Genomic DNA, 14,844 nt, shown 5'->3' with positions numbered 1-14,844 from the left:
ACCAAAATTCTACGAAATACGTTAGACTATGATCCTGGCTGTGTTGACATGCTGGTAAATCAAATCAAATCGCTGATCGAGCTGTCATGTGACCAAATGCTGCAGACAACACATTAATGGGCCACTGTGTCGGAGTTCTGGTTCCGGACTCAAAGGGATATTTTTTTCTTTTTGACCATTTTAATTTAACTCAATCACAGTAAGGTACTTAGTTGTTACCCAGAAATGATTTTACATTGAGATAAAAAAAAAAAAAAAAAAAACCGTCTGCATTGGACCTTTCATCGTCAAACAGGTTTATCCTTTGTCAGCTGTTTTATTGCGTAGTTCCGTCAATCTCCATGTCAACTGCAGGCTGACTGAAGCAGCGGATAGGACAGCGCTGACCCATTTCTGCTGTAATGAAGCAGCTTCCGGGTCACAGGACACCAGCACTAAACATGGCGGAGGAGCTGTTGGAAGTGGTGGAGAGACTTCAGTCTCGGCTCTCCGAAAACCTAGAGCCTCGCAAGGTAATAGTCGTAAGGCCCAGAATGAAATGGCAAGGCTGTAGCGGATGGCTTCGGCTCGCTAGAATGTTTTCAAATATTGTCGCGTGGCAGGTAGTTCCGCGAATGTCGCTAGCGACTGATTTTTCTAAGATCACGATGCGTAACTTAGCCAACGAACTGTGTTTCTTAACCATAATTCATGTTAAGTTTAACCGAGTCCCCGAGCTACCTACCAAGACCGCAGAACTGTTCTTTATGCGTTGGAGCCAACCGACATTGCCACTTTCAAATGCTAATAATGTAGCCATCTAGCTAGTGTTCAAGAAACGACACCGATTGTATAAGCTCCACGATCGAGTGACAGCAACATCAGCACGGGCCTAGTTGGTAGATTGTTGCACTTCACTCATGGACCAGTCCAAATTTGAAGGGCAACAACAATACATTGGGTTGTGCTGCGTTATTGTGATGTCGGCAGTTTCTTGATTGTGTCTCATTGAACAACGCAATCCCTGCACGCACTGCCGTGTCGGGGTGGATTTTTATCAGCTGATCGACTTTAGTAAACACAACCCCCTCTCCGGATATGCGTAACTAGCCTACCTCACAACCCCCATAGGCCACGACAACGGACACATCTTGATGAGCCATGACAGTGCGCAATTCGGGCACATTTGTCAATTTCTGACTCAAATACATCCTCAAAGTACGACACAGTTTGACATATATAGCCTACAAAGTCAACTACCAGTAGGCCTACACTTTTACACAGATAACGCTATCGTACGCTTTCACCCAGTAGACCCATGACATCAATGCTGTGATTTTGTAAATATTGTTATGTCGCTATGTTTTCATTCATTCAATGCGCAGCAGCCTTGAATTAACCTGACCATTACCTTTAACCAGCTATGTCCTCCCTTTTGGCATACCTACATTTTGTGCACTTGGCTAGTGTGCAGACTGTTATGTTTTTCTCAGAATCCGGCTAGTTAGGTCAATCAGTACCAAGGATGGAGTGAGCACAGTGTACATTTTCTGTATTTGCACTATTTAGCTCCTGAAGACACTCAAAAGGCTGGGGGAGCTGCCTATGACTGTGGATATCCTTGTGGTAAGATTTTGAAATAATGCATGGTCCTGTGTGACTGTTGGTAGAGCATGGTGCTTGCAACGCCAGATAGTGGGTTCTAATTTGTATTTTATTTTTTTATAAATCAGTGCACGCTCACTACTATAAGTTGCTCTGGATAAGAGCGTCTGCTAAATGACAAATGTAAAAATGCTCATGTCACGATTTTAATAGTATCTCTTTCTTTAGTCTCAAAGCCCCACATTGATTGCATTGCGCCCTCGTTCCTCAGTCACTGCAGAGTGTTCTTTAGAAGAGGAAGCCAAATACAGTCTTTGGTTATGCAACCGGATGATGTGGCCCTGTGTAGCCAGTTTCCCTATAGGAGTTGATGTGCTTTTTAATATTGTCAAGCAACCTTCAGAGCATGCTCACTTCCTTTTACCATGGGCAATAATGGTAATGTGGCCTATTTTATGTGCAATACTAAGAGTGCTGGCCTGCTCCTGAATCTATACAAACCACCCATGTCTCTCTCAATGACACTAGTGTCAAAACATAATGTACTGATGAGGAGGACACCCTACTACTATCTGTGTCCTGCTTATATTTTGTTCTCTCCGGTGCAGGAAACTGGAGTAGGAAAAACTGTGAATTCGTTCCGGAAACATGATCTTGCTGGAGATCTTGCGAAGAGCCTTGTGGCCAAGTGGAAGAAACTGGTTCCCACCCCGTCTGCTGAAAGGTACATTATTACTGAGGGGGATTTGGGGATTTCTTCTGATTCTTCATCTTCATTTTCTTCATCATCGAGTGTATTTTCATCTGGATTCTACTAAAGTGTAGCTTTAATGTTTTTCTTCTTCCTCACAGACCCGGCAACGCGAAGGATTTACGGACACACGGGCACCCTCGCAGCTCTGAGGGAAAGGACGGGAGGCGCGAACGTGTCCGGGAACTATCCCCGGAGGAGCCGCCTCCTCATGTAGAGGAGGACGACGAAGAGGAGGAGGAAAGAAGCTACCACACAAACTACTCCCCCTCCCCCCCTCAGCACCACTACAGCCCCCCACAGGTTGGCCACGGTGGCCAACGAGGGGGGTATCAGTCGGAGGGCTACGAGAGCCCCACGGAGGAAGAGCCAGAGCCCGTGCCCAGCCCCCCTCGCAAAGAGGTCCGACACGCCAAACCGCAAAAAGAGCCTGGGAGGGAGCATCACAGTTCCCACGGCGACGAGAGACGGCAACGTCACGCCCAGGCGAGCAGTGGTGGTGGCGAAGGGAAGAAGATCAGCATGGGAAAAGAACCGCAGCACAGTGGCAAGGCCTCCAAGCACAGTCGGCACTCCGCGCAGCACGAGAGCAAGAAGGACAAGAGAGGGGGAAGTGAAGGTGAGTGTGCTGCCGAGTGAGTTTGCTGAGAGAAGTTCGCTGTGACTTCTGTGTCATTGTGACATTTACAGAGAGGCTGGTTCTCAAATGTCATCCTATTCCATAGATGCCCCTTTCAATCTTTGAGTCAGTATTGGTCTGTTAATAGATGGTTTTCCAATTGTGTATTATATTTATTAATGTGGGATAATAAGAACTTTACTGTATTGTGGATTTGGTGACCCATGGTGTTTTTCATCAGAACTCTGTAACTGTACTGTGATTAAAATATGCGATGATAGTAGTGATTGTTAGCATTTCCCCATTAATTTGACCCTTAAAGATGTGGGTTGTCTCACACATCTACCCCCCCCCCCACTTAAAAAAATATATATATATATATACATCCCATAACATCCTTCCCTGTTCTCCTTACTCTTTAGGGAGGTCACGTGAGCCTAGGGACTCTCCTATATTAGCCCAGACACCTGAGGAGCAGGCAGAAGAGGCATTTGATACCCCCGCCGTGTCGTTTGAATCCTTCCTCACATATGACGCCCCTACGCCCACTAAGAAGAAGAAGAAGCCCGGCAGCAGCAGTCGGCCCTCCTCCCACCACCACACACCTCGTCCTCCTGTCCAGCCTTCGCCTGCTGCCCCTTCCTCCTCCAAGGAGTCCAAGCCCAGCAAGGCAAACGGGAACCGCAGCAAGAGGGCTGATCCAGCCCAGACCCCAACAACCCCGGTGCCTGAGAAACGCAGGAGGGTAAGAAGACTTTCACTGAACTTTTCCTCACTCGATCATGCATATGTTCAATTGGAGAATGTTATATTTGCTGTCAATTTTATGATGCTGGACAGTAAGTCCTTCCAATCGTGGGGCGGCCTAGTGGTTAGAGCGTTGGACTAGTAACCGAAAGGTTGCAAGTTCGAATCCCCGAGCTGACAAGGTACAAATGTCATTCTGCCCCTGAACAGGCAGTTAACCCACTGTTCCTAGGCCGTCATTGAAAATAAGAATTTGTTCTTAACTGACTTGCGCAGTAAAATAAATAAAGGTGTATGTTTTTATTAACCAGTTGCCGACTCTTGATTTTCCCATAGATGTTCTCAGCTTCTTGACTGAACTCTTCCTCTTTTACCCCAGGTGGTCGAGGTTGTGTCCACACTGCCTGATATCCCTCTGCCGGCCATCCAGCCTTACTACAGACCTCTGCCTTCCATTGATCTCACACCATTGTCCCCTCAGCGGCGCAAAGGTACTTAAACAAAAAAAGTTGGTTCCTCCTTCACACTGTGTACTTTCCAATATCCATAATACTGTACAACTGATTGCATTCCCAATACATTGATTAATTCTGTGTTATGATAGTGTGGATATTGGTAGTAGAATTTGTGTTGGTCTGGACTTGTAATTTGGGTAAATATGTATTAAGATACACTATGTATTTCTCTCTAGGCCTAAACCAGTAATTTCTGATTGTCAGCAATTTGTCATGCTTAACTTTTCACCTCTTTCCGGCAGGTCCTGTGTCAAATGACGCCGAGGAGGACACCGGCTTCACTGGGAGACGCTTTAACTCTAAAATGACTGTCTACTCGGGTTCAAAGACGTCTTATCTGCCCAAGATGATGAGTCTGTACGAGCAGTGCATCAGGGTGCTACAAAACAACATTGACTGTGAGTGTTGTCTCCTAGTGACACTGAATGCCATGTAATCATAATGCTCAAGTTTTATTTCAGTGTCTTATCACATTATGTACATGTTAATGTCCTACACCTAACATCTCCCAGAAGGCAAAAGACAATTTACCTCATTTATAATGGTCTATTGTTTAAACACCAACTTAATTGTGTGGTTTCTTATGGCTGCTGGCCAACTTAGATCCACTTGTACACACTCAATCATTAAAACCAGAACGTCACGTGTTGCTCTTAGTTAACATTACACTCCACAAAACATTGACGGTTAGTGTCTTACTCTTCTAGGACTTTTTATATTTGTCTAAATCCAGGAAATGTGTTCCTGCCACAATTTTCAAATCACACTATCATTGTTTGACACCCTGCCGATTGTGTCATTGTATAATGAGATACTGTATGTTTATCCAGCAATTGATGAGGTGGGAGGCGTGCCTTTTGAGATACTGGAACCAGTACTAGAGCGATGCACCCCAGAACAGCTTTACCGCATTGAGCAGTGCAATCAGGTAACAGACACAAGTATGAATGCACAAACCCACAAATGGAATGAAATGGTCAGTTGTCAGTTGTGCCTTTAAAGAACTTGGAAAATTCCTGCAAATAATGTCATGGCTTCTTATAGGCTAATTGACATAATTTGAGTCAGTTGGAGGGATACCTGTGGATGTATTTAAAGCACGGGGTGGCAGCATGTTGTGGGGGTGCTTTGCTGCAGGAGGGACTGGTGCACTTCACAAAATAGATGGCATCAAAGGTAGGAAAATTGTGGATATATTTAAGCAACATCTCAGACAGTCAGGAAGTTAAAGCTTGGTCACAAATGGGTCTTCCAAATGGACAATGACCCCAAGCATACTTCCAAAGGTGTGGCAAAATGGCTTAAGGACAACAAAGTCAAGGTATTGGAGTGGCCATCAAAGCCCTGACCTCAATCCTATAGAACATTTGTGGGCAGAACAAACCTGACTCAGTCATGAGGAATGGGCCAAAATTGACCCAACTTATTGTGGAAGGCTACCCAAAACATTTGACCCAAGTTACACAATTTAAAAAGGCAATGCTACCAAATACTAATTGTGTATAAACTTCTAACCCACTGGAATCTAAAATAAAATCAGTACTATTGTTGACATTTTACATTCTTAAAAAAAAAATTGGATCCTAACTGACCTGAGAAAGGGTATTTTTACTAGGATTAAATGTCAGGAATTGTGAAACTGAGTTGATGTATTTGTCTAAAAAAATTAAAGCAGGAAGCAGTCAATAAAACAGTGTACATACCAACCAGAAGCCATGGATTACAGGCATCATCTGAGCCAAAGGGTAGAGCTGCCACTTTCAAGGAGCGGGAATATAACCCGGAAGCTTATAAGAAATCCCGCTATGCCCTCTGATGAACCTTCAAACATCAGAACCTTCAAACATTCAAAAATCGTACTACACCGGCTCTGACAGATGTGGCAGGGCTTGCAAACCATTAGACTACAAAGAGCAGCACAGCGACACGAGCCTACCAGACAAGCTAAACTAATTCTATGCTTGCTTCGAGGCAAATAACGCTGAAACATGTAGGAGACCACCATCTGTTCCGGATGACTGTGTGATCAGTCTCCGCAGCCGATGTGAGTGAGACCTTTAAACAGGTCAACATTCACAAGGCCCTCGGGCCAGACGGATTACCAAGACGTGTACATGCGCTGACCAACTGGCAAGTTTCTTCACTGATATTTTCAACCTGTCCGAGTCTTATACCAACATGTTTTGAGCAGACCACCATAGTCCCTGTGCCCAAGGACACTGCGGTAACCTGCCTAAATGACTACCGACCTGTAGCTCAACAACATTAGTCCCCCGGATGTGCTGCACATTGAGATGGAATGCAACAACATCAAATGTGTCCGAGGAGCAACCCCTAGGTACATCTGGGTCACCTTCCCAGAGCAAACTCTCCCCTGAGTTTTCCTTCTCTAACCAGCTCTAGCCGCTCTTGTTGCAGCTTGATTATTAGCACGCTCCAATCTTTTTAAATTCCAATTCATATTTTACACAATCATGCTCTAGCTGTAACAGAAGCAGGTTTCTGCTGTTCAAAAAGAACACTCCTCGGACTAACCGATGGCGTGGCCATTGTGACGTTACAGGGAGACAGAGTCCTCAGAGGCTGCCCCAGTGGTAACTTCAGGAATACCACTCTCCATCAGATTAACCTAATAGAATTTGACATTTATCTCCCAATTTCAAACTTGTAGTGTTCAGCAACCTTCAGCTGTTCTTTAGTACATAATTCTAACAGTTCCTTGGATGAAAAGCGAATGAACGCATCTACATAAGACACCATAGTCACAAGAACAAAATACAAATAATCTCGCTCTTCTCCTCTGCTGAACACACCAGACCACACAGAGAAATGACAATCATACTGGGCATCAGAAGAGAGATGAGATATGGAGCTTCCCCAAAACCTACAGTAACTCAACCCAAATCTTCATGTGGATTTGCAGTGGGTAGTTCGGCACTGTAGCCCACTGGCAAGGAAATAAGCCATGCTGGCAGAGTCTCAAGCCACGGATGTGCCCCCGAGACAACTGCTCAGTCCAGACAACACAATAAAACAAAATAAGCATGCCCAACGTATTCCAAAGTGAAACATGTCACTAAGCCTAACAGAGTTAAAGACTATAGCTCCGAGTAGCTAGTGTCACTACCCTCCCAAATCTCCCACTGAGGTACACAGCCAATTGTACTCAACTCAGACCGATTAACCAACAGCGAGTAGAACAAGTCTCCAGCCTTGGCAGGCGCCAGGAAATTAACCAATGTACTTTCTCCAACGCAGCACACAAACTATCCACCGCAGTAGCAAGTTTACCAAACAAAGGCAATTAGTACTAGGCACCAAACATTACAACTCAAACAAGCTGTAACAAAAGATGCAAACAATGCCCCTACAGAGTTTAACATTAATTCCACATTTTCTCCCAAACACAACACACATACTAGCAAGCCAAACGACACTAGTATTAGTCCTTCATAATACAATAAAGTGCGAAACGCCAAAATGTCTAGGAACCAACCTTATGATCCCGGACGAGCCCCCACTTGTCACAAACTGCTCAAAGTGCGTAACAAAAAGGGAGATAAGGAATAACAAAATATTTATTAACAAAAGTCAACTAAATATAATTAATGGTGTGTGGTTGCGTGCATAAATGTGATAACGCAAACAACCAAAATCTGTGTCTGCATGGAGAGAGTCTCCTCAATGAATGGGGAACGAGGTGCATTTATGCTGGGACACACCCGAACCCAGGTGTGTCCAACTTCACTGACGACCCTCCTGGCTCTGCCCACTGACATCCTATTAAGGAAAACAAGAGCAAAGAGAGAGAATTCGGCAGACAGTGGGAGGGTCGTCACAATGGGGTATGGGTAGATGGGTGAGGGGAACAAATATATTTTCAATCCATTTTGAATTCAGGCTCTAACACAACAAAATGTGGAATAATTCAAGGGATATGAATACTTTCTGAAGGCACTGTATTTCGTGTCAACACTCTTGTAAATTGTATTGTATTTTATAATTTTAACCCAAAATTTTCCTCTCAGTGTTTTATGGAGGACTCTGATGAGCTTTGGCAACGCCACTGCCAGCGTGACTTCAAGCGTGAGACGCCCCAGGAGTACGAATCATGGCGGGAGATGTACCTGCGGAAACACGACGAGCGGGAGGAGCGCCTGCGCAAGCTCACCCAAAACATCAGCTCGGCCCATGCCAACAAGCCCAAAGGTGTGTCCTATCTATGAACTGGATCCTACTATACAGTACTTATTACTAGGAGTTATTTCATCCATGAAAGTGTACTGAGGGTGTTTATTTTGAGTGAGCATATGTGTATATACAGTACCAGTCAAAGGTTTGGACACACCTACTCATTCCAGGGATTTTCTTTATTTTTACTATTTTCTACATCAAAACTATTAAATAACACATATGGAGTCATGTAGTAACCAAAAAAGTGTTAAACAAATCAAAATATATTTGAGATTTTTCAAAGTAGCCACCCTTTTCCTTTGACAGCTTTGTACACTTGACATTCCCTCAACCAGCTTCATGAGGTAGTCACATGGAATGCATTTCAATGAACAGGTGTGTCTTGTTAAATTGTGGAATTTCTTTCCTTCTTAATGTGTTTGAGCCTATCAGTAGGGGTGGAATACAGAAGATAACCCTATTTGGTAAAAGATCAAGTCCATATTATGGCAAGAACAGCTCAAATAAGCAAAGAGAAACAACAGTCCATCATTACTTTAAGACATGAAGGTCAGTCAATCCAGAAAGTTTCTTCAGGTGCAGTCGCAAAAACCATCAAGCGCTATGATGAAACTGGCTTTCATGAGGACTGCCACAGGAAAGGAAGACCCAGAGTTACCTCTGCTACAGAGGATACGTTCATTAGAGTTATCTGCCTCAGAAATTGTAGCCCAAATAAATGTTTGACAGAATTCAAGTAACAGACACATCAACATCAACTGTTCAGAGGAGATTGTGTTAATCAGGCCTTCATGGTTAAATTACTGCAAAGAAACCACTACTATTATTACTATTATTACCACTACTATTTGACCAAGAAGGAGAGTGATTGAGTGCTGCATCAGATGACCTGTCCTCCACAATCACATGACCTCAACCCAATTGAGATGATTTGGGATGAGTTGGACCGCAGAGTGAAGAAAAAGCAGCCAACAAGTGCTCAGCATATGTGGGGACTCCTTCCAGACTGTTGGAAAAGGATTCCAGGTGAAGAGGGTTGAGAGAATGCCAAGAGTGTGCAAAGCTGTCAAAGGCAAAGGGTGGCTACTTTGAAGAATATAAAATATATTTTGATTTGTTGTTTGGTTACTACATGATTCCATATGTGTTATTTCATAGTTTTGATGTCTTAGATATTATTCTTTAACTGGTACTGTGTGTGTGTGTGTGTGTGTTTTCCTCGCAGGTCGACAGGTTAAAATGGCATTTGTGAACTCTGTCGCAAAACCTCCACGTGATGTCCGTCGGCGACAGGAGAAGTTTGGCACCACAAGCACCTCCACTGCCAGCTCCACCGCAGCTGCTGCTCCGATCAAGTATGTGGACACTAGTGTGCATACCACTATCAAACACTGCATAGTACTGCATGTACTGCCGTGTTTATTTTTTCCTTATTCCTTATCTGAAGATATGATTGGCTGAATGGTAACTTTGTATGCTAACATGTAATTCAGACTCTCAAACTTATTCTCAAAAGTTCACCTAGATCATATTTTCATCAACAAGTTGACCGTTATGATTTTCACCCCAATTTTTTATCTTGTCTCATCTCTGCAACTCTCCAACTGGGTCGGGAGGCGAAGGTCGAGTCATGCGTCCTCAGAAACATGACCCACCAAACCGTGCTTCTTAACACCCGCCCACTTAACCCGGAAGCCAGCTGCACCAATGTGTCGGAGGACACACAGTTCAACTGACAACCGGGGTCAGCCTGTAGGCGCTCGGCCGGCCACAAGGAGTCGCTAGATCGCAATGAGCCAAGTAAAGCCCCCCCCGGCCACACCCTCCCCTAACGACGCTGGGCCAATTGTCTGCCGCCCTATGGGACTCCCGATCATGGCCGGTTGTGATACAGCCCGGGATTGAACCCGGGTCTGTAGTGACACCTCTGCACTGCAATGCAGTGCCTTAGACCGCTGTGCCACTCGGGAGGTCGACCGTTATGATTCTATGTGAATTGTTGCAACGTCATCATGGGAAGTTATAAAGGTTATCAAGTTCACACAGGGATTACGATTCCTTACATTTAAATAAAATGCTGAAACTCCCCCTGACATTTTCTGGCTGTTCTGAACTTGCAGGTGGACACACAGCTTCAGGGATGCCAGAGTAGCCAGAGGACCATATGTTAAACAGGAAAAGCAAGAGACTAAAGCGAAAGATTTCCCAGTGTTCAATCTGGTGTGAGGATGGAGAGGCTGAAAGAGAAGAGCACATACAAACATTCCAGAATTCCTGTAATCTCTCCACCACCATCAAACATTCTGATGTGCTGGCACTTACATTTTCATATACACAGAAATGCTTGGCTGAATGCTAATTTAAGATAATATGCACTTCAGCATATTTGTATCCAAAATATGATGAAAATATGTCCTGCTTTGAAGAATGCATGAGTAGTCATAAGATATCATAGTTTCAACACACTGGAGGATGAAACGGGAGACGGCAAGCTTCAGAGACATTGTGAAAGCTTGACAGGAAAAAGAAAGCGAGACAGTTGTTCAATCTGACGACAGGTTGAGGATATAGCAGCTAGACTACATGAGTAAAGAAGAGCAAATAGAAACTTTCTTGAAATGCTGATTTTTGAGAACTATTAAGTGATGTAGATACAAAACAGTATAGTTTCATAATAGTATGTTTTCAAGCCTGGGGGGGGCATTATAATGCCCACCAGGCTTGAAAACATACTATTAAGAAACTATACTTTTTTGTAAATTCCTGTACACTGATTGGATCGTCCTTTCTGCATTTTCTTTTTTTCAGAATAAGGCCTGCCATGTCTTATAGCTCTCACTTGGCTGAGCCCAGCCTCTCCTCCTCTCACGACAGTCCCCCTGAGACCTCTCGCTCCTCAGGCCCCAGCGGTGGGGGTTGCCCCAGCGCAAGAGACAACAAGCCACAGGTCAAAAGTGAGTATCGTGTGTGTGAGAAAATGGGTGCAGAAATGTACGCTAACGTTCAAACGTTTGGGGTCACTTAGAAATGTCCTTGTTTTTGAAACATTTTAAAAGTTTTTGTCCATTTTAAAATAACATTTATCAGAAATACAGTGTAGACATTTATTAATGTTGTAAATGACTACCCCCTACACAGAACAGCAAAAACTGTAGAAAGAGGAGTGAGAGGCCCCGGTGCACTACTGAGCAAGAGGACAAGTACATTAGTGTCTAGTTTGAGAAACAGACGCCTCACAAGTCATTAACTGGCAGCTTCATTAAATAGTACCCACAAAACACCCGTCTCAACAGTGAAGAGGTGACTCTGGGATGCTGGCCTTCTAGGCCAAGTTCTTCTGTTCAGTGTCTGTGTTGTTTTGCTCATCTTAATATTTTCTTTTTATTGGCCAGTCTGAGATAATGCTTTTTCTTTGCAACTCTGTCTAGAAGGCCAGCATCCCGGAGTCACCTCTTCACTGTTGCTATTGAGACTGGTGTTTTGTGGGTGCTGTTTAATGAAGCTGCCAGTTGAGGACTTGTGAGCTGTCTGTTTCTCAAACTAGACAGACTAATGTACTTGTCCTCTTGCTCAGTGATTCACCGGGGCCTCCCACTCCTATTTCTAGTCTGGTTAGAGGCAGTTTGCGCTGTTCTGTGAAGGGAGTAGTACACAGCGTTGTACGAGATCTTCAGTTTCTTGGCAATTTCTCACATGGAATAGCCTGAATTTCCCAGAACAAGAATAGACTGACGGGTTTCGGAAGAAAGTTATTTGTTTCTGGACATTTTGAGCCTGTAATCCAACCCACAAATGATGCTTCAGATACTCAACTAGTCTAAAGAAGGCCAGTTTTATTGCTTCTTTAATCAGAACAACAGTTTTCAGCTATGCTAACATAATTGCAAAATGGTTTTCTAATGATCAATTAGCCTTTTAAAATGATACATTTGGATTAGGTAACACAACGTGCCATTGGAACACAGGCGTGATGGTTGCTGATAATGGGCCCCTGTACGCTTATGTAGATATTCCATAAAAAACCTGCCGTTTCCAGCTACAGTAGTCATTTACAACATTAACAATGTCTACACTGTATTTCTGATCAATTTGAAGTTATTTTAATAGACAAAAAATTAGCTTTTCTTTCAAAAACAATTGGACCCAACATTCATGTAAAAAAAAAATATATATATATATATATATTTTTTTTACATGAATGTTGGGTCCAATTGTTTTTGAAAGAAAAGCTATTTTTTTTTATATATATATATATATATATATATATAAAAAAGTTAGCCACGACATTTATATATTTATTTATTTTTCTGTTTTAAAACATTTTGACTTTAATCTGTGTTGAGGACATGTCTGCGTGGCTAACTTTTCTGCTGTTACAATGTCACGTCTGTTTGTCTTGCAGAAATCGCCCCCATGATGGCTAAAACTATCAAAGCTTTCAAGAACAGATTCTCCCGCCGATAGAGTTGCAGAGAGATGAATGTATGGAGTTATTGAGAGGAAGAGAGATTGTAGGAGCTAAGTGAGCTAAGCTCTTTTTTTTAATTCAATGAATTATGGAAGATCTACAAACCCCGACCAGACATGTGTACACACACAGACACACACACACAGATTTATTCCATTATTTTAGCATTTCTTAAATACACACACAATTATGTCCTATTTTGTAACTGTTCCCAGTTTGACCCTGGCAAACACACACTTGTACACACACAGACAAAATAACATTTCAAAGGTGAAACTAGTAATTTGTTACAAGTTCATACAAGCAGTATCACACTACAGAGGGACTCTGACAGACAGAACTATTCTTTATTATGGTACTCATAAGTTAAGACATCAAACTACATAGTGCTGTTACAGTCAGTCATGTTTTTTTAAATACAATTGAGTAGACATCCTTTTACTCCAGTGTATTCCCACTTTCTTTTCCTACTGTGTTCAGTGTTGAACCACATGTGCATCCCTACTTTTATCTGGTTCACTGTGATGAGTGAGGAATGAAGTGACTGCGGGAAGAGGAAAACACAAAAAGGGAGAAAGAGGAGAGAGGAAGTGATAGGACCCTGCAGCTTCACTCGTATGTATTTATTTTAAACTCTGGGACCCCGGGGTCACCCTGAACCCAGACCCAAATGGAAGTGGATGAAATAGTAATTTTAATAGATTTTAATAAATGTTATATGGACATTTTTAATAAAATTGACTTTTTGCCCTCATATGTTAATGGTCTATTTTCTTCAGTCTGTGTTGATGTTGAAAAACACAGCTCAAATCTAGCAATGGAACCAAGCAATAGTGCACTGAATAAATTGTTGTAATAGGGTATAATCTGTATGCCCCACACTGAGAACAGAGAATGTCATTGTTCAGCTTTTTATTGTATCACTGTAATAATGACTACTGAAAGAAATATGCAATGGATGTTGGGTGCAAAACAAATGGGAGTAGCTTTCCACTAGACACTGATCTAAGCTCAGTTATTGATTTTACATGTGTGTGTGTGCTTGGGTTGCCACTACTTTGTATACTCAGTCATAAACCCTGCCCATTTTTACAATTTATCTTTAAATTTAGATTTTAAACTGAACTTTAACCACACTGCCAACCTTATGCCTAACCCTGACCTTAAATCAAGACCAAAAAGCTCATTTCTGTAGCTAATTTTGACTTTGTGGCTGTGCAATCTGACTGTGCATAAAGCAATTATGTATACAAACCCTGGTTTGCAGATGCTATGTATTGGCTATTGAGAGGCTTTGAAGCCAAGCCAGTAGGAGCAGTTCTCCACAGGAATTAATGGAATTCTACGGTATTTCAATTAAATGTTTTGTTGTAGTGGGGACGGTAAAATTAGTGATCTCTAAAAGTTATACTTTAAAGAATTTTATATTTTTTTTATGTTTACTCACCTAGTATAATTTAAAGTATGCATTTAGGCACGTGTCAAACTCCATGGTGGGCCAAGTGTCTGCGGATTTTCGCTGCTTCCTTGTACTTGATCGAGGGAGTAGGAACTGACGGGAAATAACGAAAACCAGCATACACTTGGCCCTCCATGGAATGAGTTTGAAACCCCTGCTTTACATTTACATTACATTTAAGTCATTTAGCAGACGCTCTTATCCAGAGCGACTTACAAATTGGTGAATTCACCTTCTGACATCCGCTTTAAGGTGTCTAATAGAATAAACGTTGCAAAAAGGAATGTAGATTGACATTAATAAATGCATTTCAATAGCTTCCAAACTATGTTTTACAATGTTGGGGTAGTGCCAAAATGGAGACACAATAACTTCAACAAGTAATTCTAGTGTATATATAAATGATTTCTAACTCATTGGTCAAAAATCTAGTGAAACCTGTGCTTGTTCATTGGTCTTGGCCAGGCCAATCAATGAGCACTTTGGCGTTGTGCGTAGGTACGTCCA

The 14,844-nt window shown here is 42.6% G+C and overlaps 1 protein-coding gene across 3 annotated transcripts; it reads left to right on the top strand.

Moving 5' to 3' along the window:
* Window positions 1-397: 397 nt before the first annotated feature.
* Window positions 398-13,632, top strand: LOC135550035 (elongin-A-like). Of its 3 annotated transcripts, XR_010457057.1 has the most exons (13): window positions 398-512; window positions 1,549-1,605; window positions 2,193-2,308; window positions 2,437-2,954; window positions 3,377-3,699; window positions 4,081-4,192; window positions 4,459-4,614; window positions 5,047-5,144; window positions 8,245-8,425; window positions 9,636-9,765; window positions 11,219-11,364; window positions 12,813-12,932; window positions 13,359-13,632. XR_010457057.1 is itself a non-coding variant. In XM_064980474.1 (12 exons), the coding sequence occupies exons 1-12, from the start codon at window positions 402-404 to the stop codon at window positions 12,872-12,874; spliced, it is 2,010 nt and encodes a 669-aa protein (XP_064836546.1). In that variant the 5' UTR covers window positions 398-401; the 3' UTR covers window positions 12,875-13,632. The 3 variants fall into 3 exon arrangements, 2 of the variants coding, with proteins under 2 accessions (XP_064836546.1, XP_064836547.1); XM_064980474.1 differs by having other exon boundaries at window positions 12,813-13,632; XM_064980475.1 differs by lacking the exon at window positions 1,549-1,605 and having other exon boundaries at window positions 12,813-13,632.
* The last annotated feature ends 1,212 nt before the right edge of the window (window positions 13,633-14,844 follow it).

Source organism: Oncorhynchus masou, chromosome 12, assembly GCF_036934945.1.
Source record: "Oncorhynchus masou masou isolate Uvic2021 chromosome 12, UVic_Omas_1.1, whole genome shotgun sequence".
Classification (NCBI taxonomy): Eukaryota; Metazoa; Chordata; class Actinopteri; order Salmoniformes; family Salmonidae; genus Oncorhynchus; species Oncorhynchus masou.
The sequence above is the reverse complement of the archived record's forward strand: the minus strand, read 5'-3'. Positions and strand labels throughout refer to the sequence as shown.

Coding starts and splice junctions, on each gene's coding strand:
- LOC135550035 (XM_064980474.1), top strand. CDS start 402: ATGAAGCAGCTTCCGGGTCACAGGACACCAGCACTAAACATGGCGGAG. Junction 1,606..2,192: donor TGACTGTGGATATCCTTGTG/GTAAGATTTTGA, acceptor TCTCCGGTGCAG/GAAACTGGAGTAGGAAAAAC. Junction 8,426..9,635: donor CCATGCCAACAAGCCCAAAG/GTGTGTCCTATC, acceptor TTTTCCTCGCAG/GTCGACAGGTTAAAATGGCA.